This window comes from Sturnira hondurensis, unplaced genomic scaffold, assembly GCF_014824575.4.
Source record: "Sturnira hondurensis isolate 20B ecotype Veracruz unplaced genomic scaffold, ASM1482457v3 Scaffold0006505, whole genome shotgun sequence".
Taxonomy (NCBI): domain Eukaryota; kingdom Metazoa; phylum Chordata; class Mammalia; order Chiroptera; family Phyllostomidae; genus Sturnira; species Sturnira hondurensis.
In genome coordinates this window covers 529,452-557,387 of record NW_028079136.1, presented here as the reverse complement: position 1 = coordinate 557,387, position 27,936 = coordinate 529,452, and the positions used below count along the sequence as shown (strand labels likewise).

General features: G+C 51.1%; 1 protein-coding gene across 2 annotated transcripts in view; it reads right to left on the bottom strand.

Annotated features, from left to right (window-relative positions):
• Window positions 1-27,936, bottom strand: part of ABCC8 (ATP binding cassette subfamily C member 8) — a 74,615-nt gene that overhangs the window by 31,113 nt on the left and 15,566 nt on the right. For both annotated transcript variants that reach the window (XM_037049969.1, XM_037049970.1), the window contains exons 7-14: window positions 21,380-21,544; window positions 18,140-18,295; window positions 13,522-13,656; window positions 13,026-13,188; window positions 3,994-4,034; window positions 2,735-2,880; window positions 274-379; window positions 23-139 (exon numbers count right to left, since the gene is read on the bottom strand). In XM_037049969.1, the coding sequence (XP_036905864.1) occupies window positions 23-139; window positions 274-379; window positions 2,735-2,880; window positions 3,994-4,034; window positions 13,026-13,188; window positions 13,522-13,656; window positions 18,140-18,295; window positions 21,380-21,544 (1,029 nt within the window). The remainder of the gene's footprint in view (window positions 1-22; window positions 140-273; window positions 380-2,734; window positions 2,881-3,993; window positions 4,035-13,025; window positions 13,189-13,521; window positions 13,657-18,139; window positions 18,296-21,379; window positions 21,545-27,936) is intronic.

Genomic DNA, 27,936 nt, shown 5'->3' with positions numbered 1-27,936 from the left:
GGGTACAGGGTCTCAGACTCACCTGGACACAGCAATTGTCAGCATCCCCATCTGAGTTGGGGGCCAGCCTCTGCAGTGGGCCCGTGAGGCTCTGACAGTCTTCCCGGACTGGACGCTTACGGTTCACGACCTTGAGTGGCTGGGGATGGTTAGGAGGAGGTGAGGGCCTGCAGGGCTGGGAGCTGTACGGGGAAGGGAGCCCCCCTTCCTCTGAGGAAAGGCTGAGGCAGGATGCAGCAGGGCTGAGTGGCAGCGGCGCTGTCAGGCACTCACCACTGCCTGGTATTTGCCGGCTTGGCCCTGGGGTGCAGGCTCCCGGGGCGCACACTGCTCTTCTCGGATCTCTGCGCTAGACAGGAACTCGCTCAACTTTTGCACACTACAGGGGAAGCACAGAGATACCCCACACCCCTGCCCAGGGGCAGAGGGGAGAGGTGGGGGGCGAGGGTAAACCTGAGACGGCAGCTCCGAGAATTTTCTGTGTCCTGACGTGTAGTCCCCACAAAGCCCCCACTGAAGGGGATAAAGCAGTGGGCATCCGAGGTGGGAGCCGTGGGTGTTACCAGCATCTGTCAGGGTTGACTAACCCTCTGGAGTAGGTTAGGGTCCAGATTAGGGTGGATTTGGTTAGTTTTAGGAATAGTTCGGTGTTAAGGTTGGTGAGACTGAAAGATGGCTGCTGGTGGACAATATTAGTTACTGTTAGAATTAAGGTCGGTTGGTGTTAAGGTTAGTTAGGATTAGAATTGGTTATTAACCGTAGCTAATATTTATTGAGCACACACTCTATGCCCAACACTGTATGTTTTATGAGAATATAATTTAACCCTGCTAGGGGAGGCGTATTACTCTCAACTCAAAAAGGAGAAATCTTCCTCCCCCAGGAATTTTCCTGGGGACCCAGAGGAGGCTCCAAAAGTTTTGGGTTATTCTCTCTCACCTCTAGGGGCATGGACGATATCTGAGGAAGCTTGAGCATTGTCGGCATACCTCTTCCCTCCCTTTTGCTAAATGTCCAGTGGGCCAGGGGCCTGGCATGCCTTCCAACTCTCCAGGTGAGAGCAGTCTGAGGCTCTAAATGAGCTGTGGCCCCTGGTTCCCGTTCTGTGCACGATGCCCTGCCCCCAACCACCCCGCCCCTGACCAGGAGCAGACTGCCAGCCTCTGCCTGCTCTTCCTGCTCCTCCTGGATCAGGCACTCTCTCAACAGCCGGTGACTGGGAAGGGCGGAGCTGGTCTTGTGTCCTGTTCCCACCTTTAGCCCCGGGGGTCTCATCTCCCTCTTTAAAAAGGCCTCAGCTACGCTGATGACAGTGGGATTAGGAGTGTCTGCATAAGGAAATGCTCTGAATCAGTGCAAAGGGTTTCCAACAGGTGCAGCTTCCTTGATCCTTTGGTTTCTACATGGAATCACAGGGCTGGCTGGGGTGGGTATGGGGGAGGAGGGGTGATCATCAGAAGTCGCAATGCCTTGGCCACGGTGAAAGACAAATACCATATGATCTCACCCATAAGTCCAACCTAATCAACCAAACAAACAAGCGAGCAAAGTACAACCAGAGACATTGAAACAAAGAACAAACTGACAGTGACCAGAGGGGCGGGGTATAATGGAGGAAAGAAGGGGAAGGGTCAAGTTGAGGAACGTGTACAAAGGACCTATGGACAAGGGCAATGAGGGGGAGGATTGAATGTGGGGGGAGGGTGGGCAGGGAAGGGGAGAGTAATGGGGAAAATGGGGACAACTGTAACTGAACAACAATAAAAAAAATTTTAAAAGAACCACAAAAAAATGCCATGGCCAATAAAACCGAGTCTGCACAGCCAACCCTGGAAATGGGAGCTGATCTTTTCCAGCTCGATATTCCCCATCAGATAGATATTCCTTTGACCTCAGTCCTGCCAGGCTCTACCCCTTCTATCCTTGAACCTCTGCCAGAGCTTCCTCGTGTAAGTTGCTTCTTCCACCAGCTACCTCAGTCTAGTAGCTACTCCTCCCTGCTGGCTGTCTAGGACGTACCAGTGTCCCCTGGGACAGGGGTGTCACTTTTCTCAAGGCTGAAAGCTCTCCCCAGAAACATGACAGCCCACTGTTTTCAAGGCACCATTTCAGAGGCCCAAGGAGATCTTCCCAGTCAAAGCTTCAACAGGGGCTTTCTTTCCCAAGGTGGGGCGATGCCTTTGGGAGACAGGAACTGGGGGCCCTCCTTGAGCTGTGGGTCAGTTGGGGACAGGACATACAGGCATGTGGGGAAGTGGCTCACTGACCAGGGCTGTGAAACCTCTGGGACCCACGGAAAGAACGGGGGACGCTCAGCCCGGGAAAGGCAAAGATTCGGTGGGTACCTTCTGAAATCCGAGGGGCCGTGCTGTGGGAAAGGCGTGGTGCTCTTTGTGGGTGGCTCTGAGGGTGGAACTAGGATGGAGGGGTGGCATTTATGAAGATATACCAATTTTGCTCAATATTGTTTTTTACAGAGTTATCTTGGAGGTGACATTGAATTCCCACTCCCTGGAGGTATGCAAGCAAGTTGGCTAGTCCTTTCTCAGGGATGGCGTGGAGGGGACCCATGCAGGGCCTCTGTTGCTCTGACCAGCCACAACCAGCCCAGACCAACGAGGAGGCGTGTCCTGGGACCGAACAGCTATGGTTGCCAGCGTCAGTCACCAGAGCGAGTGCTGGGGCTGCCACACAAGCTGACTGTCCAGGGTCCTTGCTGGACGCTTCTCTCACCTGACTAGAGCTTTGACCGTGGACCGGACCACACTGGACAGCAGGAACAGCGGTGTGACCAGGATGTGGAAGAGGGAGAGGGAGGCGAAGGCCACTGAGGGCGAGAAGTCAGCCTCTTTGAAGAAGCTGGCGTGGCCCACAAAGGTCTGTGGACAGAGGCACATGTGAGACGGGGACTCAGAGTGTGGGCCCCTCCCACACCAGAAACACCAAGCCCGGGGGGGCAAGAAAGAAAGAGATCTGTATCGGGGGACTCAAGGGGACCTTTCAGTTAAAGACACCTTCTTCCTCACAGTCATCTCACAGCAATGTCCCCAGCGAATTCAGGACTTCAAGCTGCGGGGGTGGGGGGGGGGCCAGGGCTACTCCCGCCCTGTTCTGTTTCCTCTTTGCCATGGATGACCGGGGAGGAGCCCTTAGGTTAGGTCAGCTCTGCACCCAAAACAGTCCCCTCTGATACCCCAAATTCCCTGAAAAGCCAGGCCAGAACCAACCCAATAAATCATGTCCAAAGTGAATCGTTAAGCATTCCTGACAGGTTGTGAACCCGCCACAGCTTTGAGACACAGGCTCCAGGGGAAATAAAAGCATCTTTTAAAAGAACTGCAGCCATTACAGAAGCCAGGGATGGGGGTCCTGGGTGAAGGGACTGTGGGCTCACGGAGGCCCAGGCCTTTCGGGAGGGGCACGCTGCAGGCTCTCACTGCTGGGCTCACACATGGCTTCGGTCAAAAATTGCTTTAGAAAAACCTCCTCCACTATAATATTTCATGACGTGGAGGGTTGTTTGTGCCATATCCTTACATTCCAAAAGGCGGGTTACAAAACTGCATGGGCAGCACAGCCCTATTTTTGTAAAAAGGTCTTATTACGTGCCTTCAAAAAAGGCTGGAAAGGAACACATTAAAGATGCTGCCAGTGGGGTTACGGGTGATTTAAATTCTCCCTGCCCTTTCCATTCTGCATTTCCCAAAGTTTCTACAATAAACATGTTTGGTAGCTATTTTTAAAAGAAAGTTTAATGTCTTTAAAGACTAAGCTTCAGGTCCTCCGGGCCCGGAGACCGGGGGGGGCCCCTGTCTTCTGAGTTGGGGAGGGGCCTGCCCCATATGTAGCTTTTCAGTCCATTGCCAGTGTCCAGCCCCACTGACGAGTCATCTTCTGAAGTCCCCGTGCAGAAAGGCCAAACCCTGGGGAGGCTCTCGCTCCAGTCTTCCTGCCCCACACCCCACCGGGAGATGGAGGAAGGAGACACTCACAATGAGGACGGCTGCAATGGGGATGGCCGTGTTCATGAAAACTGTGGAGGAAGCACAAGTTTAGTGGGAGGGGTGAGACAGCCGAAAACAAAGTCCCCAGGGGGGTGGAGGCCAGGCAGCCTGTGGGGTCCCTTCCCCCGCCAGTGGGGTGGCACTGGGGTGGTGAAGGGGCAGAAGTCTAGCCAGTTGGCACCTGCAGCTCGTTACCTGTTTCCCTCAGGACTCTGGTCCCCCAGGACCCTGAGACTTAAACCTTTAAATAAAAGCTCAATGCTCCTACTCTGCTCCTGTGGACAGTGTGAAGGAAGCCCCGTGAAAATGTGGTGGGAGATGAGACTGGAGGGTCAGCTGCCTGTGGTCAACTGGAAGGTCAGCAGCATGGCTTTCTGGGGTCACCAAGTTGCTACTCCTTCCTTTGCCTTTGGTCCCTGTGTCCCCCCGCCCCCAGGCCAGGCTCTCTCTGAGGCTTGGAGGGTTCCTAAACTTCCATGGCTCTGGGGGAACATCTCAAACTCACACTCAAGTATGAGTGACCAAGGACATCTTAAAATAGGGTGTCCCTTAGCTTTAAGACTGAGATTCTATGCCTGGGGAGGGGGGCAGTTGGTTTGTTTAAAGTGTGGCCCTCAAACTCTTCCTAGGACCCTGGAGAGCAAAGAGAGCTGGACTTGAAGTCAAAGAATCTGTTCCATATGAGCTGTGTGACCTTGGGCAGGTCATTTCCCTGCTCTGTGCCTCAGTTTCTATACCTGATCCCTGTAAGCTTGTACTTCCTTGTCCATACACTCTGGCTTTCCCTGAGGGGTGAGGAGATAATGCAGTGAACAGGTTCTGCGAGCCCTAGGTGCGGACGATCACATCTCACTGGTTACTAGCTCAGCCCTGCTACCAGGTCCCTGCTTCTCTGGCCCAAAAGGTAAGATCCGAAGCCTATGCATGGGGTCTTGAATTTGCAGAGAACAGCAGCCCTCTTAGAGCAAGAGATGACCTTCTAGCTGCCACCCTGCTATCTCATCTCTCATCCTGCCAGGAGCCTGTTCTGGGCTGGCCCAGAATGGAGTCTGGTTCTGTAATTAAGCCAAATCAAAGCAGAACGAGCCAGGAGCCAAAGACCAACCAAGGGCTTGGCCCATGCACAGGGCCCCTGTCCAATAGAAAACAGTGAGGTCTCTGACACTCTGAGGTTCAGATGGTCAACACCAATCCAAGAAGCTGTCTGCTTGTTCTAAGAATCCTATGTCAGCCAGTACATACTCAGTGTATACTGGAGGTCTGGACCCCCAGTGGGAGGAAAAACACAGCCCCTGCCCTCCAGAGGCTCCTAGTTTGAGGAAAGACACAGAACTAGGCTCCCAGGAAGGCCCTGATTAGCTGGGGAGAGAGGACACATGCCTTTGGGGGGCTCCCAAGCAGAGAGGAAAGACATTGTGCCCATTTCAGGGGATTCCTTATCTGCCGAGGGAGATGCAGCCCCTGCAGAGCTCCTGGTCTCAAGGAGGAGACATGCCCCAAGCTCTGCTTTTTTAAAAAACCAACACTAATATCATACATGACCGAGCTTAACTGCCCTTCCTGAAGAGGACTCCAGGTCTCCAGGTGCCCACAGCAACGCCACAGCCCTCCCTTCTAGTCTCTAGCAGGGCAAGTATAAGCGTTATTGGTTCTCCTTCAGTAGAAGGGACCCAGGTCTGAAACCTAAGACCCAGCGCAGCCATCACTGGCTGGGGAGAGGAAGGAGAAGGACTCCCACGAGGCCTGGGCCCTTGAGCATCACAACCAGATAGTTCGAAACACAAGGTAGCTTTGTCCTTCCCCTCCAGGACCTGTAATTCCAGGGAACTCCCTCAGGACAGAGGCCTAGTTCTGTTTTCGCCCGCCTACCCTAGCTGGCAATCACCAAAGAGGAGGGGCTCAAGTTACAGGCACCTGTGCACCACCCCACGGCCCCCGCCCCAGGCTGAGACCCAGCCCATGCATTCTGGGGTGCAGCTCACAGCTAAAAGGAGGTACAGAGTTCGGTTGTCAACTGGTACAGCTCTGCTTGGGAAGCAATCTGCTGCTCAGTAGCCACAGCCGCACAGAAGTTTAGACCTTCTGATCCTGTAATGCCTCCCCTGGGAGTTTATCTGGATACCCCGAGAGAAGCACAAAGCGCTCAGCAAGCTGCTGTTGGTGGTAGCACTGTCATAGCAAAACAAAACCACAGCCACAGCACACACACTGGAAACGAAACCAACCAGCAACATCCTACGCGAGGGGCTGGCCTGTTTAGTGAGCGTGGTTTGTCAGCTCCCCGAAAGTTCCGCAGTCATGAAACGTGCCGTGATTGACATTTTTTTCCACGGCTTGTTTTCCCTGGTCGTGATTTTTCTTAATTTGTATTTTTTTCTATTTTGTTGTCTTTATACTTGTAGCTGCTAGAAATCTTTTGAGGAATGAGACAAACTATAAATAAATTTTAAAATGAGTACTCTAAAGCTGATTCTCTCAAAAGAGAATCCATATGATACAATTAATTTCTACCTTGTCCTGGCTCTTGTTTAGAGACACTAAAGAATGAATATATCATTTTTCCATTTCCCTCACCCTTTCTTGCAAGGATGGCCTTTGTGCAGGGGACTCTGGGTCCCCTTTGGGGTAGGGGATGGAGGTAGGGATGGAATTACCAGCTGTTTACATTTTAAAGACTTTTCTGAAAAGCAGCCCACTAGGCCCTGGGGTGGACAAGGCTGGCACTAGGGATGCCAGCGCCAGAGGCCGGGAGGCCTGGGAGCCTCTGGCACCACTCTGAGCTCGGCACACACCCCGGAACCCTAGTGAGACTGGGAAAGGCAGGGGGCTGGGCACCCCAGTTGTCATGGGGTGAAGACCTGTGGCCTTGCCTCTATTTTCCCCGAGCCACATAAAGCCCTGTAAGATATTCATGGTGACGATTGGGTACAAAACTATGACCCAGAACAGACTTCTCCCCAACTTTGGCATGGGGTGGGTTGACTCACTTTGACCCAATGTGGGAAAGACAAAGAAAAAGAGAACATGATAGTGCTTTGATCTTGCATGTCACGAAGCAAGAAGTCATGGTAAATGGCGCCGAGAGCAGATGACAAAGCAGTGAGTAAGTGTGATGCTGCTACGGAAAAGTTCAGACTCGCGCGAGCAGATCTGAAAGGCCTCCTTCGAAAGCAAAGTCTTTCCGTTGTGCTATAAAGATATGAGTAGGTGTTGTTTCAATCCTCTCCCCAAAATACCCTTTAAGAAGTATCTACTTAAAAATTACTTTTTGGAGGGTCTCCCCGTTCCAAGCATGATGCTGGGTCCTGGGGGCACAGCCGTGCACAGTGTGTCAGCTTTTCCTACCCCCAAAGGAAACACCCACAAATCAGCAGAAACCAGGGTGGTGCTCAGATAGGGCTCCCCTGGCTTAGGAAGGCCATCTGGCCTTGTGGGTGCCGCCCGCACCACCGTACCAGCAGCTTTTCATTTCCAAAGATGTATACATTTCAGAAGTCACGTGTCAGGGAGGCAGAGCCAGACATTCATGCCTCTGGTTAACTGCAGGTTTGTCCCAGGGGTGGGGGGCGGAGGGGGTAAGGGGGTGGCCAGTAGGGAGCTGCAGGCTCACAACCTGGGCTGAATGCAGGTGGCGCCCGCAGGAGAGGGCAATGTAGTTTTAAGTGCACGGGGCTGTTTCCCATTTATTCTGAAGTCAATGGCGGGGAGGGAAAGCAGGTTAATGGTGTGTTTGTCACTGGGCCTGGTGGGAACACAGCAGGAGACCCCTCAGGTAATGCTGGTTCCTGCCTTCTTAAGTGATGACCCTCCCCCCCTTCCCCCTCAGCCACCTCCCTGCCTAAGCAGGCCAGGATGTGCAGCAGCAGGCCATGGGATGTGGCTGCATCAGCAGGTGGCAGGAAGGCCAGACAATGAAGAAGAATCTCAGAGAAGCTGGAGAAGGAAGAGGGGCCAGATCTGGAGGGCACCTTGCCTGCCCACTCCCCCACCCCCACTGGCAGTTTGAGTCCGGGCCTCCACCAAGGAGCCAAGAAGGAACTGAAGTCCTGGGCTACAAATGGGGGCAGGTGCCGGGTGCCCCATCCTGCCCGTCCCACTCCATCCATGGCATAGTTGGGGGGCTCGGGGGCTCATCTTTTGTTTTTCAGGGCTTGGTAGGAAGTCAGTCACATCGATCCAAGGAAGGTCCACCTGACTGTTCGAGGTTCACATAGATCCAAAGAAGGCCCACCTGACTGTTTGCGGTTCAGACCCGACTGGGAAGACGGAACACCCCTGGGCCCAGAACGCCGGAAGAGATGGCAAGGCTGTCTCACTTGTGCTTGAACTGCTTCAGTGGCTCCCCTGCCTCAGGAGAAAACCCAGCGGCCTGAACACAGGGCGCAAGGTCCTGTGTGATTTGGTTTCGTGTCCCTCTCCTCTCCAGATTTCGTTTGAGTCTCGAACACACTATCATCCTTCTCACCTTCAGGCTTTGGGCCTGGAACATTCTTCTCCTCGTCTGGTTAACTTATAGGCACTCTTTGGACACCAGCAACGAGCTTCACCTCTGACAAAGCTTCCTTGACACTCGCCACCCCTGAGTACAACTCTCACGGGGGGCTGACAACCCCCATTTCTATTCCTGTCACTCACCACACAGCTCCGTGGTTGGCTTCCCTACCGGCCTGTGAGTGACCTGTGGGCGGGGCCTGATATTCCTTCTCACTGCTGCATCCCTCATGCGTAGCACAGGGCCTGGCACATAGCAGGTGTCCGGTAAAGATTTGTTAAATGAAAAACAACAAATTGGCAAAGATAAGTAGATGAAAGGAATAAAAGAAGCCAGGGCCGGCTGAATAGCACGAAAGAGAAAGTGGGACACTTGGAGCGGCCGCGTGGCTCTGAGCACACGCAGAGCCACTGGCCATGGCATGGTCTCCCGAGAGACTGTGAGGCGAGGACCATGCCTGCCTCCTCTTTAACCCCCAGGGTCTTATTGAGTCTGGCGCAGAGAGAATGTTCTGGAATGGGTGCTGTACACACGACAGAAGGAACTGGCAGCATGTTAGTGGGTGGACTGGCAGGGCCTAGGTCCCCTTTGTCACGCTTGCACAGCTTGTCCTCAAACACACGGTGGGTCTGGACACCTGGAGTTACACTGCATCTGCAAGGAAATAAAGACTGCCCTGACTGCTGAGAGGGGTGGCCACAGCGCTTGCGTCCAGCTTTTTCCCTCCTGATCTTCTACTCACTGAAATCCTGCCCACCTCGCAAGTCATCGCCCAAGCCTCATCTTGTGTGAAGCTCTGTGTAAATTCCCAGTCTACATGGGCTTCTTTCTTCTCTGTTCTCTGCCATTTACTGGCTGAGGACCTTAGTGAGCCATTTCACTTTGCTGAGCCTCAGTCTTCCCTGATGTAAAATGGGACAGTAGAGCCACACACCTGGCAAAGTTGATCTGCGGATGAAGGACCGTCTGCTTGCTAGGCGACCAGCACAGAGCAGGTCCACGTAGAGCAGTTCTCCCTGCCATATTCTTTCAAGTGTGTCAGCGCTGACTTCTCAGCAGACTGCAAACTCCTTGAGAATGGGGCACATGTCTTACTGTCTCTTGCACTCCTCCCAGTGCTTAGCATAGGGCCAAGCACACAGAGCTGGGCTCACTCAACACCCACTGAGTAACTTCCGTCTGCTTTCCTTTGATCCTGGATTTCCATGGCAGAGAAACCGCACACATTTCCTTTTCACCTCCCCCGCCAACCCACACCCTGCCCTGCCTCTCCCTGCCCCGAACCAAAGCTCCTCCCACAGGAGCTCTCAGTGAAGCCAAAGGTGAAACCATCAGATAGTGTCAGAGGCAACTTGACTGGTGTGGGATGGCAGACTGCAAGCACAGCCAGGCAGCACCAGATGGGCCCCATCAGGAAACGTGACTCCAGGGCTCTTCTGTGGCACCAGGACTTCATGGCTGGTGCCAGGGATGAGGGTGAAAGATGCCCCATTATCTCAAGCCTAATGACCTGTGTCCTGATCCCTGGTGATAGAGAGCTGAAGGCAGGAAGTCTGGGAGCAGATAAGTGAAAATGCCTAAAGCATATACCTGCAGCCAGGAAGTGCCCTACCTTGCCACCTGTCTCTCCCCCTCGCAAAGACCAGCACAAAGAAACCCATCCCAGGAAGGGAGGACACTGAGCAAACAGTGCTTGGCTTCCAGAACTCCCGGAGGGCTCTTCCCTCTCCCTCCCCAGTGCCTCTTCCAGAGACCAGCCTGTTTATCCTTCTAAGTCACCAAGGCCTGGACAGGTGAGGGGCCCTGGGCAGGCCACTTCTTGGCTCCAGAGTCCCTTAACTCCTTCCAGAGTCAGCTCAGCTCCTGACAACACAGAGTCTCCCTTCCCCAGGTCCTCCCGGCTCCAGGCCCTTCACAAAGCCCTGGCTTGTCTTCTCAGGGTCCCCTGGGACAAAGAGCACCTACTAGATAGGCTTCGGGGGACTAGCCTGGGAATCTAGATGTCTAATGAAGTTGTTTACATAGGAAAATACATCCCGGGGTGCAGTTTGGAACGCAGGAAATGAGCATGCATCTCCTGGAAGCAAAGTAGCTGTCCCCTGCTCTCATCCCTATGACCCAAGGTTGATCACCTTTCAGGGATCTTGGGGACCAGTGTCCCAGCTTCCTTGCTGCCTCCCTCCCACTGCAGCAACCTTGAACCTGCTCTACCCCAAGTTGTTGCTGGGAGAGAAAGTCGCCTGGCTGGTCGGGGAGGCCCTCTGCTACCTCAGCAGTTATTTGCCATGATGGAGCCTGGAAGCCAGTGCCTGTCGCTGTACACAGTACAGGGTCACTGTTAACACAGCCAGACCCAGGGGCAGGCAGAGCTGGCACAGAGCAGGATAAAGAGGGCCTGCATTTGCAGACAGTAATTTCTGAGCTCCCTACATGGTCCTTCCCAATTTCTTCTGTTCCATGGAGTGCTCAGCCCAAGGGTCAGAGGCCAAGGTGAGGGATGAGGGTCAAGGGGTGGGACTAGTGACCTGTAGTGCCTTAGTGAAAAATCCAGGAAGCCATGGCTGCCTGCCATGCTCACAGCTCCAGTCTGAGAAAAACAGATCCCAGCAGGACTTTCTGCAGAAAGACACCATGGCTAGTGCTGTGTATGACAAATGGCCTGGCTGTTGCTTCTTGAACAAGGGTCCCTGCCTAAGGCACAGGACACCAGGGTCTGGCTGGACACAGGGAGGTAGAGCACCTGAGTGCTCAGCATGAGCCTTCAGGCTGGATGGTGGCCACCTGTCCCCACCAGAGCCTCTCTGGGCAGTGTACACACCAGGAACACCAAGATGACTGAGGGACTGTCTCAGTCGCCATGAGCTCATCTGGGAGACATGAGCAGGGCACCCTCCACTACGACCCCATCGTGGGCCCCGCTCCCTGCTCGAGCCTCATATACCAACAAACCATTTCCAGCTGGTGGAGGTGATCAGCTTTGCTCCTCTCTTCCAATTTCCTCCTGTTTCTCCCCTCTGTTAGAGCCTGTTCTGGGGTCTCTTCTAGTGAGAGGAAATAGCCTGCACATGGGGCCCCACTGTGTCCTAAGTCTTCTTCCCCGGCCATTGGTCCCTGGCTCTGTGTGGAAATAGGTCAAGGCTGGGAGTTAGAGACTCCGGAGGATCCGGTTTGAGCCACGCTATTAACCTCAGGAAGACACCCCTCTGGGCCTCAACTCATCTGTAAAATGGCTCAGCCAGCCTGCAGAAAATATTTTCTGTTTACCTCCCCTGCCACATCCAGTGTAATTTCCACAGGTCTACCTTTGAATTCACAAATTCTCTCTTTAGTTATGTTACTTCATGTAACCCGCACACTGAGTTGATTTTTTTTTGTTTTGTTTGTTTTTCCATTTTTGTTTTCTGTCTCTGAGGACTTCCTCTTGGCCCTTCCTACCATAGTGACTCTTAAACTGGGAAGGCCAGGGGACTAGTGTGAGGTCTGCCAGCTGCCCCCTTTCCACACCCCCCTGTGCCCTTGGGCACTAAGCACCACCGAGTGGGTCCTTGGAGCCACCAGACCAACTGAGATCAACTTCGGCCAGTAACCACCTGACCTCCGCACACACTGACCCGGAAACTATTATCCACCGAATGAATTTCAATAACTAAATCTTTAATTTCTAGACTTTTGAGGGACTTTCTTTTCCCCTAATACTCTTCTATTTTGCCTTGTAGGTTTCACCCCTTCTTTAGCTCTTTAATGATTTTACAGGGACTTATATTATCTCTTTCATACTATTCTAGCATCTCCAGGTATGGAGGGAGTAACTCTCCTATATTTTGCTTTTGCTGACTCATTCCGGTGGTAGATTTTTCTTTCTTTCTTATTAGCTCAGTGTTCAAGAGGAATGCGTGCTACAGGAGCCCCCCATGCACGGAAACTAGTTCTATTGTGTGTGTCTGATGGGGCCCTGGGCGTTTCACCAGTTCCGGTCTCTTTCCCTCTTTTATTTCTGGGCTCGGTGTTACCAAACCAACAGGTTACTGTAAACTTAGTTAGTGTAGAGACATCTGTGAGGGCCTCACACTTGAGCGCCTGTTGTTTAAAGTAAAAGTCTCTCCTTCTTAGGGCCCCAGATAAATGGAAGTTTCTTTGGAGCCCCCCCAGGACGGTGGCAGCTGTCTGACTCATTGAAAAGGAGTCCCCCCCAAAGAATCCAAATGCTCTTTATTCCTTTCCTGCTGCCGCTCAATAACCTGTCAGCTCAGTAGCACATCAAAGACCCCACCTCTCTTTCTCGTCACTGTATCCTGAGGGTGAGCACAGGGCCCCCCATGTAGCAGGCTGTCAATACCTGTTCGCTGGATAAAAGACTGGAGAACACTGCGATTTCTGGGGGCTCTGCTTCGTGAGATGGTGTGAGGCTCCCCTGGATTGGGTGACCCAAAACCTGCCACTTCTGCCCCCTCGCCCCACAAGCCCTGACACCCTACCCTAGGGTGTCATGAGAGACACCAGGCCGGCTGGCTGGCTGGGGCAGACTCACTGGAGATGGAGGTGTAGATGGCGAAGGCCCGGAGGCTGGTCATCTCTTTCCTGCGGGTCCTCTCCACCCGCGTGCGGAAGATATTTTCCCAGGCGTACAGCTTCAGCAGCTTGATGCCACGGAGCATCTCGTTGGTCTGCTTCAGTCTCTCGTTAGAGTACTCCTGCCAGGGGTCGCCGAGTCAGAGAAGGGCGTCTTCTGCCCCATCCCTCCCAGAGGAAGGAGCTGAGTCCATGTTCTCACCATTTCTCAGGGAACGCCCAGCTCCTGTCCCCACAGGGATGCCCCTGCCTTGTCCATTAATGCCATTTCACAGACACAGAAATGGGTGAAGCAGATGGGTGAGGTGCCCTGCTTATGATCAGCGATAGTGTGCAAGTATGTTGGGGGGGGGCTATTTGGTGGCATCTCCCCACTGATGAGACGGGGGAGGAAGCAGGAAGGCACATGGGGGGAGGGTGGGGAAAGAGACAGGTGCACACCTGGGGACACTCACCAGGGTGCTCCGCTGGGCCTGGGAGAGCTTGGTGGCCACGAAGTACTGGACAGGGGCCAGGACAATGATGACCGCTGCTCCAATTAAGGCACTGACTCCGAGGATGTAGTAAAGGAGAATCACGCCCACAACGATCTGAGGGGAGGTTACGGGGGTGAGTTCCCTTTGACTGGTGGCTGCCCTGTCAGGGTGGGGGTGGTAAAATCTACACCCCCCCCCAGTCTCCTAAAGTGGGACAGGCCTTGACACCTGTTCCCAAAGTGTCTAAGTTGGGGGTGGGGCAGAGGAAGAGGTGTGACAAAGCAATTTCAGAGGAGGCATTCACGTGATGGGCTCGCATGAGCAGAGCTTTTCTGGGCTGGGCGCTAACTGGAAAGCTGGCCAAAGCATTCTCTCTCCCTGAATTTGTTTTCCAGATGGAGGTCTCAGGGCTGAGCCTGCGCCACCGTGAGCGTGACAGCACCTTTGGTCCATGCCGGTATCAAGGCGACGTCTCACTCTCACTGGGAAACAGTAATACATGGGCAAAGGGCCACGTCTCCTGCAGCCATGCCCGACAGAACCAGGCCAGCGCCGGGGAGTCCACTTCTCATTCCTGTGCTCCTGGCATCCTGAGTGTTTTAGTGACTCTCCCAGCTATTCTCTGAAAAGAGAATCCGGTCTGTTTCTAGCTTTATGTAAATGACTGCCTGCTTCTGAATATTTATGAGAAGTGCACATTCCTCCTCCAAAGCACAGAGATGACAGTTCCTCAGGTTGCCTGCAACGGCAGGACCTCTAAATTCTGGGCTTAATCTAGAGGAACAGATGTGCTGCCTTCCTTAACTGGAAAATAAGAAGTCTGCCTGGGCTGACCCTCCACTGGGAGTGATCTGGGAACTTCTCTGGGTGCCCGAGCCCTGCGCCAACTTGGCACGAAGCTCCTTGCACCAGCTCAAGGACAGAGGAGTGGGCGTGCAGCTCTGTGGCTTCTGCTGTTACAGAATGCCTCCTGCACTAGCAGGTGCTTAGGGGCCGGTGAGTGACCCTTCACCACCTGCTGCCCAGAGTTTAGCCGGTGCTCAGCGCTGGCATGGACAGGCAGAGGGACACATTAGGAGATGAAGGGCCCTCCTGCTCCTGCTGGGCCCCACTGCCATCACCCTCTGGAAGATCATCCCTGACATGCAGGCCTTTCATAAGCTGTCCTCACATGGGAGCAATGAGGGCGTCATTCAGCAGCCTGGGGAGAGCCGGGCACCCAGGAAGTTCCCAGACCACTCCCAAAATGACCACCAGCACAGGGGCTGGGGGGTTGGTGCCTGTACCGCCCACCCTCCCACCCCCATCATCTCCAGGTGCTGGCAGCTGCTGGGGCGGGAGCTGGGGAGGCAACGTCTGCTGCCAGGGCTGCTCCTCACACTCCGCCTACCCCTCCTCCTGCTCCCCAGGCTCCTCTGGCCACTGCACTCCCCTCTCTGCAGAGTCCTGGATGGCCCCACGGGAGAATGCACCAGAAACTGGGGATTCTGAAAGTGCGAAGCAGGTGTGGGGAACAGGCTGTTTTAGCTCCTATTCACAAGTTAGAAAAGCAGTTGAGGGTGGTGTGGGGGATCACGGTCCCTGGAGTCTACATCCAGGAGTTTGAATGCAGTCCCAGCACTTAGTGGCTGTGCAATCTTGGGCAAGTTACTCAACTTCTCTGAGTCTCATCTTCTTCACTTTTTAAAAAAGATTTTATTTATTTATTTTTACAGGGGAAAGGAAGGAGAGAGAAATATCAATGTATGGTTGCCTCTGGTGTGTCCCCTGCTGGGAACTGGCCTGCAACCCAGGCATGTGCCCTGACTGGGAATTGAACCGCAATCGTGTGGTTCGCAGGCCCGCACTCAATCCACTGAGCTACACCAGCCAGGGCTCATCTTCTTCACTTTTAAAATGGTGATTTTAATGTCCACTTAGCAGGACTGTTGTGAAGATTGAATGAACATTACGATAAGCACCTAGAACAGCGCCTGGCATATTGTTGAATATCAATACATGGTGGCTGAACGCCCTTCTTAAAAACAAGCAAACAAACAAATAAGCCTTATGGAAACCCTGTCACCAGGGCACCACACAAAGGACATACTTGGTGTGGCCCAGGTGGGCCCCTGTTCTCTGTGGGCCTCTGACATGAAGAAATGGGGTGAGCAGACACAGAGGTCCCCACTATGGCCAAGTTCCTGAACATGGTGTCCATAAGCCTCAGAGACCGATATAGCCCCTGAAATCATAGGTAAAATGTGTGAGCACACATTTGTTTTTCTGAAGGCAGGGTGACTTCTCAAAGATACATGCAGATCAGTGGTTGCCCAGGGCTGGGGTGCGGGTGCGGAGTGACTGCCCATGGGCGTAGGTTTCTGTACAGGGTGACAAAACTGTTCTGAAGGTGTGATGTGATCGCACAGCCCTCCCTGTGACTCGGTTAAAGCCCACGAAGTTGTGCACTTTAAATGGGTGCACTGTATTTCAGTAAAACTGTTGTTAAAGAAAAGTATGTGTGACCAAGAAAGGTTGACAATGCAGGGAGAGCCCTTGGCGATAAAGAAATGGGGTTCCTGAGCTGATTTGAACACTATGGAGACACTCCTGTGCCCGGTGGCCAGCAGGGTGCACACAGAAGGCTGACCCGGTCGAAGGGACTGCACCAGTTCCGGGTGGGAGCCCTGGTCTCGAGGGTTGGGCAAAGCTATTAGTGGCAAAGGTGGAGTTTATGAGGAATTAAAAATGAAAAACCAAATACTATGTCATGATGGATAAACATGGAAATGAAAATTCCTACCCCCGAGCTGTTGTGTGGGCTCATTAAGCAAGTGAGAGAGGCCAGAGCAGGTCCCGGCACAGGGCAGGGCTTATTAGCATCCAGTAGTGTTATGAGCAATGGGGCATGTGCAATACACGCTGTCAATAACAGTAACGACAGCAATGCAGCGGGGCTGGTAGACAGATAGACGGACAGACTCTTTCTAACAGGTTGTTCAGGGGCACAAGAGAAAGGACAAGAGGCCAGGGGCTGCTTCAGATGAGCTCTCCAGGCCCTTCTATAGCTTTTGTCGCCACTGATCCATCCTGGCAGAGCAGAGCCGGCACACGGGGTTGGGTGTGGGCAAGAGAGTGGCAATGGGAGATGGCTCCCAGGACTGTTCCCAGAAAAAGAGCCATCAGAGTCTCTACCCTACTTATCTTTTGTCTAGCTGCCTCCCCGTGCGAACCTCTCCCGCTATGTTCCTTTCAAGTCTTTTAAAATGTAAGCTTACAGTAAGGAGGACCAATAAAAATCCCTTGAGATTAAGATTTATGGAATGTGCATCCCAAGAAGGAGTGAATTCTGGATGGTAAAGTCCTTGTTCACACTAAAGTGTGCAAGGTAGAGGCACCTGACGCTTACTTAGTGACTACTCTGACCAGAACGTTCTGCTTTCCTTACATCATCTAATTGCATCGTCATAGCAACCCCAGAGGGTGGGCATCACCCCTACTGCACAGATGAGGAAACTGAGGCTCCGAGAGGTTATTTGAATTAGCCTGTCTCATCCAAGTCCCGACACGTTCCTCTAAACCAGGCAGCCCTCAGGAGCACTCAGGCCCTCTGGGAATGGGTATGCAATTTCTGCTTCTGGCTTGAGCACCCAGGGAGGATTCATTCTCGGCTGCAGGACAGGGTCATAGACTGCCTGGTGGAAGATGGGAGTCAGGGCAGGTGAGGCCGGGAAACTACGTCCAAGATTCTCCTACTATATCCGGGGGGAGTGCACCTCCTTCAGAGCCAGCCGCAAAGGTTGTTTGGCTTTAAAAACGACCATAGTTTCTATTTTCAAAAATAAGTCATGCTTATTGGAGAATTTAGAAATGCCTAACAAAAATAAAAATCACTTGCAATCACACTATGCAACCTTCCAGTTCCTTTTTCTGTGTGAATCTGTGTAAATGTGTACATACATATATTCCAATTTAGCAGGGAGTGAACTTCATATATACTTCGGTATTTGTCAGCTTCCGAACTCATCAAACTGATCACATTCTGATAAGAAAAAAAGTGTCAGTGCGTGGTGCTTGCTCGGGACTTGTCAAATTTGCTAGAATCTGTGTGAGTCATGATGCCGCCCCACAAGAGAACACACTTCACGACTCAGAGCTGGCCCGGGGCTCGGCGGCTGCAGCACTCACCCTGGGCTCCAGATCAAGCTGACAACGAGCACAAGGTACCACTGTACTATTGAGCAACTCACTCTTTTTGCTTAAAATATATCAGAACTCTTTCCACTGTAATTGAGCACTTTGCTACAACTAACTTCTAATGTCTGCAAGTGTTTCTCATATGATTATTCAATAGTTTTTTTTTAAAGGTTCTTAAGGTTTAAGCTACATTTTAAAAGTCTTTAATGGCACTACCTTCTCTGATCATCAAGAGAGATGGCCAGATGCCTGCAGATTATGAGCCAGGATAGGGACCCAGGGGCGCACCTCATGGAGACCCCACAGGGACGGGACAGGCAAATGTGGAAAGGGAGATGGTGAACTAGTCACTGAATACATACCAGCAGATGCCGGTTTGGGGCCCCTTCTTCTACTCCCCACCAAAACACAGGTCCCTTACCTGTACTGGCATAGCCCAGAGGTTTGGGCACAAGAAGAAAAACCACATGAGCTGGTTGGTGTCGATGGCAACCAGGTTACAGATCTGCCCAGCAGTCATTTCTCCCATGGATAGGTTGGAGGTGGACAGGTGCATAATTTTATTGTAAATCTTGGTCTAGAAATGAGAGCAGAGTATTGCACATTTGTCATCGTTATCATCCCAGTCACCACTCCAGATGCCACACGTCTATAATGTGCCAGAGGCTTCCCAGATATTCCCCCTATGAAGCCCAAAGCAGCTTTGCAAGGGGCCCTGCATTATGGTTCCGATTTTACAAACGGTACAACTAAGGCTCAGAGAGGGAAAGGGCTTTGAGGACTGATCAAGCGAGCCAGCGAGGAAGCATTCAAGTGAGGAAGCCACGTCAGCAGGGCGAACTACCCCCCAGCAATCAAGCAAGACCTCTCCCTTGGGGAAAGGACTTAATTAGCTCTTAAATCTTCAAAGCAGATCCTCGTGTCCAATTGTATTGTTGATTTACCAGAGGCCAGTGGAGAACATACTTCGGAGCCATAAAAATGACAAAGGGAGGCAGCCATCTGTTTTAATGTGGCCATCTCCAGACAGGGGATGGGGCATGCTCTGGGCCGAGTCCTGTCTTAACTGAGCCTTGAAACAAAACAAAGGTTCGGCCTGCAATGGTCTTATGTGAGACACGATGTATGGGTGTCAATTGATCCCAGCACCGACCTGGAGTCCGACCACTCTAGGGTCCTGGCTCTGACCCCTCCGGGCAGATGGGAACGGCGTGGTAATGGCTCCCGGTGAGCTCTGAACCTAAAGCTCTATGGGCAGAGTGATTGTGCCTCCCAGAAAGATGGTGATTTTCAGGCTGTGTGCTCTCGGAAAAAGAACACTGCATTCTTGTCTTAAATATCCTAGGGACGGCTACTCTCAATTGAAATTCTATTGTGCATTCTGTGGTAAGGCAGATTCCCAGCCTTTAATTCATCTTTTGTGTAAACCTAGGCCTTTTTTCATGGGCCAAGTGTGTTTAAACCATAAACCTATTTTATGGGGTTTTTTTGTGAGCTTCTATACATCACAAGAAAGGTCTACAATAATGGCAATGACAGTTTTGAACAAATCTATGCACATCCTAGGTGATGTGAAATCAGCCTTTGAAGAATAATAATGAAACTTAATAATGAAGTTTTAGTGAGGTGGGAACATAGACTAATCTGTCAAAGAAAGCATTATTAAGTAAAACCAGGATACAAAGAAATATACAACCGACTGAGAGTATATAAAAATTATGTATAATACAGGAATTTTGCGTAACTTTTCATGCAAGAAATGTGATTAGTCTCAAAATCATGAAGACGTAGACTTTTATCTATAATTTTCTGTAAATCTTTGAAAGAAGTTTTTTTCTAATTTGCTTCCATAATTAATGCTAGCATTTTCTTTTGGGAACATACAGAATCAATCTCGCTTTTTAAAGCAAGAGATGCAGACGGTTTGATAAAAACAATTATATGCTAACACATTAAAGAACCACTTTGCCTCTTTTGGTGTAATTGAAAAATACTGGGCAGAGTGTGAGTGATGACATACAAACAGGAAGTAGATTTAATTACAAAACTGTGAGGCTCCAACATTGGCTGTTCTTTGTGGGGGTGCAAATGTGCCTGTCCCTGGAGGGGTCTGAGCAGAGGCTGGGGTTTTCCAGAGAGGTCTTCTGAACTGAGCAAAAGCTTGGTTCCTCCTCGCCCTGAGCCCTTCTGAGTCTTAGTCTCTTCCTGGGCTCTTTCCACCACCCTCCCCTGATGCCCTTCCTGAGGAAATGGCTCCGCCCCCTCAACAAGGGGCAACTGGGGATGGGCAGCGCTGTCAGGGGCAGCTGCTCAGGTTGTGCATTGCATAATTCCAGGGAGCCCCGCACACACAGACTACACCAAGATAACCTGAGTTTAGGCCCTGACAGCTAACCCCACCCGGGCTATCCCTTTTTTCCTCTCAGGTCTTTTCCTACAAAGCCGCTGAGCCTAGCTCCCAGAGGACCGGTCAACGTTAATGGTTCTGAGGCCCATTTCTGAAGAATGAGGTGGCTTTGGGGTTTAATCACAGCTTCCTAGTGTTTTACTGACTTCATGGGAATTGCTGGGTAGGGCAGAATCTGGAGCTGTGCCCCCGTATCCATTCTCTCCTTTTCACCAGAAGAGTTTCTAGCAGGCTGCGTGTGGCAGTCAGGATGAAAGACCCCACTTTTTAGCTTTCCTGGGTGTGGCCAGGCAGCCAATTTCTCACTGAGGGGATGGAAGAGAGTATGCGCAACTTCTGCGTCATACTTTTGAAAGAAGGCAGCAAGCATTCTCTCCTATTGTTCTGTCTTTCTTCCTACTGGTTTCAACGTAGACATGATAGTGGTGATTTCAATAGTCGTCTTAAACCCTAAGGTTAAAGTGATGGACAGAAGGCTAGCAGAGCAACATCGCAGAAAGGACCAAGGTCTCTGATGATTGTGTAGCTGTTATCCCAACCCTGACGAACTATGAAAAACAAACTTCTATCCTCTGTAAAGCCCTTTCATCCTGGGTCTCTTCATTCCAACCTCTGAACCAAAATCCTAGTAAAAACAGTGGGGCTTAGCCAACTCCGGTTCCCTTTTGCCTAAAGGGACCCTGACTGAGTCCCTGACTTTGATCCTCCTTCCCACGGACTCTGAGGAGGAATCCACAGTAGGCAGCAGCAAGAAGCTAGACCCAAGGGACCTATGGGGCCAGATAAACCTCTTATTATGACCCAAGATTTCAGATCGCCAGCAGATCTTAGAGGCTCTCTAATCCTTGAATGCCAAACACGTTTCCTGTTTTGCACCCAGAGAAGTCTGGTATAGGAGCCCTGGAACAGCACTAAAGAAGGACCCTGGGGCCGCATTTGCATTCAATAGGAAAGAGTGTTGTGATGGATTAGTGATCCCATCCCATTCAAGGCTGGAAAGCATGGAGGCCCAAGGGCAGCGTAGCTGATACCAGAGGTCTAGTCTAAGGCAAAACCAGGGTTAGAACAGTTACACCTCCTAAGTCCAGCCCAAGACACTTGTCACTATCCCACCCTATGTTGTCAATGCTGGTTGTTTCAAAACACAGTTAAAGGGCCGTAAAAAATGAATGCACGACAGAATGATCCTTGTGTGTCCGTGAGGGCAAGTGATGTGGTTCTTCCTATGAAATGAAAAAATAATCACCCAAGTACCTGTATTGCTCCTCTCAAGTTAATTCCGGTTTCAATGGCGACATAGTAGGATGCTTGCAGAAATGTCCTTTGCAGGAGGAGGGCAAGGAAGAGAAGCACGGCTAAGACGTAGGCATTAGCGAGAAACTCTTGGGATGAAACGAAGTAAACCCCGAGGAATTGTGTCTGGTGGAAAGAGAAGTTTGGAGGTGACGGTCATGGTCAGCAGAAGGACTGCCATTAGTACCTGCTACTGTGCAGAAGGGTCAGTATGACAGGACCCACCCATGCCTGTAAAGCCTCGTGCAATTGTTTATGAGCGGAAGATCAGACTGATAAATTAAATAATGTTTTAATTGTAGGGAGGGCTGCCTATACCAACTTCAACATCCCGTTTGGAGGAATAGAATGTGGCCCAGTTCTAACCTCAGGCCCATAAATATGACTCACAGCATTGTGGCTGGCCCAGGGGAGCTCCCTCTGGCTGGAACAAGAATAAATAGAGCGAATCACAGAGCAGCCCAAACCAGAACTGCTAGGACAAATCCCACGATGTGTGTTCTTGGCCACAGAAACAGAATCAGGGAGGCCTTGTCCCACACTCACCAACAGCCTGCTGTGCAGTAATTTCTGGATGGAAGGACCAGGGGAAAATATGGCAGGACTGCACTCCCAGGCAGGAGATGGGAACGCAGTGCTTCTAACAGACAGCAAAGATTTCAGACCCAAGGCCCCCAGCCTTGCCGGCTCCCAAGACCTCCTTTTAAATTTAAGGTTCGCTTGCTGCACCTCCAGCAAGATCTCAGATGATAAGCAGTGGAAAAAAAACACGTTTTGACTTTGTTGCTAAAGATACCAGGGAACAGCAACCAGCATGCCTGCTTCCAAATTCAGCATCAAGAGCTCCCAGGAAAACTTTGATCTCGGTTAAGTTCATTGCTCCCCAGCAGAGCCACATCAATGTTTCCATGAAGATGGACCTCTCCCCTCCTGAGGTTCTGCCCTGAACTCTGCAAGCTGTTTGGGAGGGTGTGGGAGCTGCTGTGGGGAAACCGTGCTGGGAACCAAGTGATGGGAAAGAGCCGAGGGCAGGCCCCTGACCACGATCAGGATGAAAGGGGCGGGACTCTGAGTGGAGTCCTTTCCCTAGAGTCAGACATTCCTGGATCCTGGATACAGACAGGGCTTCCTGATGGGCGAAAAGGTACTGCCTTTTTGTTCAACGAGGCTCTCTAAATCGGCCCTCACTGCTCCATGGAGCTGGTCCTGCTTGCAATGGTCTCTCCCTTGCTCTGTGGGACAGGGGTCTTTCCCTTTTGGGACAGCAGGAAGCAGACACAGCGAGATCATTGAGGGATACCTGTAGGACTCTTAGAGGAAGGCCACCTGAGGCCTGAAGCCTCCGACTCTCTCCTTTGTCAAAGTGCCAGAGGGAGAAAGGAGAAGGTGGTTGGGGGGTGGGGGCAGCAAAATGGACCTTGAAATTAGGCTGCAGAGTCGAGTGGTAAACCTGACCTTACAGGGAAGCAAGGGGCAGGGTACACTATCAGGTGCAGAACTCTACAGTCATAAACCCTGAATGAGAAGGGTAGCATCATTAGCCCAATTTTATACACAGGGAAATGGAGTTTCAGCACAGTGAAGTGGCTGGCGCCAGGTCACATGCTGTAAAAGGAGAATGCATGACATGAACCTCTATGATGCCCCAAAACACTACCCCAGACCTAATGCTTAGGGTATCTAGTCTTTTGACCTTTAGTCTTTTACTGTCAGCTCTAAGCTTGTGCCTTGTGGGGGAGAGAAGCACGCCCACTTGGCTGGTTCTGAGTCGAAAATGAAGTCATGCAGGGAATTCTGTTCTACTGCTCTCTGCACAGACCCAGTTCTGGAGAATGGAGTTCGCTCTTTTAAAGCAACAACACACATCACGGGAACTCATTCCAAAGGAAATAATGTAACGTAAGGAAATGGCCGTATGTGCAAAAATGGCTGTCTCTGGATGAGAGCGGGGCAGAATGCAACAATCCCTGTGAGTGTCTAACCACACAGGGAACTGTGGGGTGCGTGCGACACACAAGGGAATGTTGTGCACCCAAGAGCACTCATGGTCGTGAGGGCTCTTGAGCAGCTCAGAAAGCCACACATGTGCTGTGTCACAATGATCAGAAAACACGCAGGGTGGAAAAATAAACGGATCCTAGGTGTTGGTCAGGTATGGGGAGTACTCGTTAAATGCACTCATCCACTCATCTGTATTTCTACATTTTTTAAAACAAGGCAACACATTCTCTTTTTGCAGCTGTGAAAGCAAAGCCTTTACCCCTTCCCCTGCAACACATACACCCTAGAGTCAGAAACTGCCTTTCTTTGGATCAGGAATTTTGTAACGTGTTAAAATAAAAATCTCCCTGAAGGCATAAGTTATGAGGTTATCATTTCACCTCTCTTCAAAGAGACAACTTAAAAAGGTTGGTGCTAGAACAGCAAAGTTTTGGTTAAGAAGTGGGTGTTAGATTAGCCAAAGAGGCCCCCGGGGCGCTGCCCAGAGAAGGAAGGCCCTGGTAAAGTCCGGTGAGAGGAGGGTCCTGGGATCCTGGGAGGCTATGTGCCCCGAAGGCATCACGGCAGGACAAGACAGGCCAAGGACCTACAACGTCACATTTGGCGGGAGGTCAGATGCCCTAATCTCATGTTGCACAAGCTCTCCCAGAGATTTCCCCAATAGTACTCAATAAATATTTGTAAGATTAAGCAGTGCATAAGATCTTCATATCCCATCTAATATCTATAGAAGTTATTACACATTGCCCCATTTTGCAATTGAGCCAACGAAGGATGCAAAATGTGACTGATGAACAGCGTAAAGAGAGTTCGTGGCAGGCAGAGGTAAGACTAGAACCCTGGACTCATGGCTCTACAGCATGAATCCCATTGCTCCTGCCTGGCCAGAGGTATGACTAGAAGGCCCCCTTCTCTTGTTCTCCGAAGCTCAAAAGAGAGGGGTTTCTTGGGCTCTTGCTTTTCATTTAGGAAGGACCCAAAATGGGAACTGCCTATAGGTCCCAGCCCTGGGAGGCCATGGGTAAAAACATTGAGAACTATGTTTGGCCATGCATGGACCAACATACCCACCCATCTGTCCCCAGCTGTTTGACGTGGTGGTTTCGGGCCTGGCCTTTGAGGCAGCCATGTCTGAGTTAGAGTGTTGATTCACTGTGTGCTCCCCATGGGTCCTTAGGTAAGTTCCTAACTTCTCTGAGCCTCAGTTTCCTCGCTTGCAAAACAGGGCCATTAAGGGTTTCTACTTTAGAACATTGTTGTGAGGATCCAATGCGGCAATGCAGGTTAAAAAATTTAGTAAGTGTGTGCACTCATTATATGGTAACTTCTGCATCATTTGTTCTTGAAATTTTATCTTTATTGTATTTTTCTCATTACCGTTTAGTCCCCTTATGCCCCTCGTCCCAGCAATGACCACATTGTTGTCTGTGTCCCGCATTGTTTGTTGAAATCATTCCTCCCACGCCTCCTGCCTGCCAGGCCTACAGCTGGGAGCTCAGCACATAGAGGGCAGACGATGCAGTTCCTGTCTTAAGGGACTCAGGGTCAAGTCAAGGAAGAAGGCAAGGGGTGCTTTGCTGATGCAAGTACAGGATGTTATGGGAGCACGAAGGACAGGCATCTAATTCAACCAGAGGGAGGCTTCCTGGAGGAGGTGACATTTGAGCTGGGTCTTGGCAGCCGAGAAGGAGTCAGTGAGGTGAACGAAGGAAGGCACACCAGGCCAGAGCAGAGGCATGGGCGCTGTCATGAAGACACCCACCCACACATGGATTTCACAAAGTCACAGAAATTCATGTAAGTTCACAAAGTCACCCATAGTGATAGCCATAAATATAGGCATTCAAATGGGGTCACAGACACACATAGAAAAAGACACACCAGCAGACACAAGGGATACAAGAAAGGACACACAAACGGCATCCTTAGCGGTTCCCAGGAGACCTCATTCAGAAATAAGCACATACACATTCACAAACCTCCATGTTCTCCCACCAAGATTTAGAGACCATTCAGAGCTTTGGCCCTGGACTGTACCCAGACTGTTTCTCCCTTCTCTGTTCAGCTGACAGCCTAGGGCAGCACTGGCAACTTTCAGATGCCAGTAGTTCTTTTGAATCCAATTTCCTCACCCTCCAGCCAGATCAGTGGCATCCACCGCAGGTGACAGATTGTGGGTGGGGGTTGGGCGGGAGAGGGGCTGGAAAGAGATACACAGTGAGCCGTGCCCAGTCTGGGTCTCAGCTTTTCCTGCGGAGTGGTGGTGGGGACAGAAGCCTCAGAGATTTGGTGGGCCATAAGGCACTTCCAGTAATTAAAGAGGAAATAAGAAATGTTTGTCCTTGCAGATGCCAAGGGCAGAGGGATTCTTGCCAACTGTGAATGTCCCTGAAAAGGAAGAGAGGACAGGGTGGCCGCTGATGATGAAGTAAACAATGGCGCCAGGCTGTGCGGACGGCAGCAGGATGGATATAGGCTAAGCCAAAAGAAGGGCTTTCTTACAGGGGGGCTGTTAAACACTGCAACATGTAGAGGGAGAACTCCCCTCTCTGTGGGTTTGTAAAGACCAGAGCAGCACCTGTCTCTCTGGGTTAGAGCTGCCGGGAGGCAGGGGGATGCACCAGGTGACCTCAGTCAATGACCCCTTCCCCCATTGGGCCCAGAAGCCCAAATGACAATTCAGCCGTATTGCAGGCAACACACAATCGAGGGTTCTTTGTTGCTGACATTAGAGACTGCATTTACTTTCCACTCTCATTTCTGTGTCTGTAACTTGCTGATTGTATTTGGGCCACAGGGAACCAATATTAAACCTGATAAGGCCTGCTGCCGCTGAGGCAGGGCCATCGGTCTCAGGGATTTATGTGCCGACAAGTAGCTGGGACAAGAGCACTCTAAAGAGAAAGCAGACAAGCCCGGAGTCTGCAAAGAGAAAAGGGAAGGTAAAGCTAGTGTTTCGACAAACTAATATTCTAAGTGCTGCTCTCGCCATCTCCTTGGCCCATCCTGTCTCCCAGCTCTCTGCTTAGGAGAATTCCACCCGATTTTGGGAGAACACAGGAAGAAGAAGACAAGTAGAGGAAGGCTCTGGCCTGTGTCGCTTCCTCCTCTTATTAACAGCTGGCTCCCCGTGGCTGCAGGGTTACCAGTTCTGCAGTTGCCCAGGGCCAGACTAAAGCTAAAAGGTGACACTCCTGTGGACAAGAGGAGCAATCTCTTCCCCTCTCTTTTTGGAACAAGTTCATTCAGAGGTGCAAACGCCAGAGAAGGCCTCAAAAACCCTCGAAGTCTAAATAAGCAACAAGAGTCCTCACGTTCCTGACTGAACAAAAAGTCTGCCCATCCTGGCCCAACCAAGGCCCCACTGAAAGACCCCTTCCTCCATGAAGCTGCGACGACCACTGGCTGAGTTAGTCACTCCTTATAGTTCCCTGTATCTACCTCCTACAGGTAGTCTCCAACACACAGTATAAAAACATTTTATGTAGCTTCCTCTCTCCTGCATTGAATCTTACAATCCTTGAGGCCAGAGGTGCTGGCTCAGTAACAATAATTACAACAATCAATTTGACATCACAGTTGTAAGTGCCCAGACTACGGAGACTGGTTCAAATCCCGACTCTGTCACGAACTAGTTGAAAGGCCCTAAGGAAAATTACTCAACCTTTCTGAGCTGTGAGTTACTCATCGATAACATGGGGATAAATATGCCAACCTTGTAAGTTGCATGATAGGTGAATTATATCTCAATGAAGCTGTCACAAAAAACACATACTCACTTTCAGGGTGACTTTGGGGATTGAGATAACACATGGGTAACTCCCGCACACCGCCAGGCATGTGCGGAGCCGTCAGTGAGTGGCTGTTATTGCTGTTAATAGTCCTCATCATAACCACTGCCCCTCCATTCCCACAGCCTCGCCTAGGTCTGGCACATAGTAGGGTTCAACAAACATTTGCTGAATAAATCAGATAAATGGACTTAGAGCATCTCATATTCCTGGCCAAAAGTGCTCGGCTGATTAATTATAGCTCAAGAAAAAATTAATATGGGCCTCCTGAGAATGAGATGCTGTCTGCAAGATGGGAGCCCACGAGATGAACAGCAGAGCATGGGGGGGGGGTGTCATACATTATTAAGGTCCCTAACTAGTAATTCTCTGCATCATTTTTGGACGGTCTGCTTGTGGTTAAAGGGTTATCATGATGTTCTTTCTGGGAAAATAAAATACTGAGTCTTCCTGGAGGCGAAAAGTTTGCCATTTTGTGACCATCTAACCCTAAGTAGCAAGAAAGAAACTGATGAAAACATTAAGGGCCCCGCCCTCCCCCACTTCATAGTAATGCAAGCAGAGAAAATGACTCCCCAGAAAAACTTTCTGGCTCTTTTGTCCAATGAATCTCAGCTCATAGCATCTTTACCGCTGGAAAGGCCATCGGATGTCGTCCAACGCAGCGATTTTCACTGCTGTGCCGCAGCGGGCACACCAGCGGGCGCGGGAATGTTTAGAATGTGC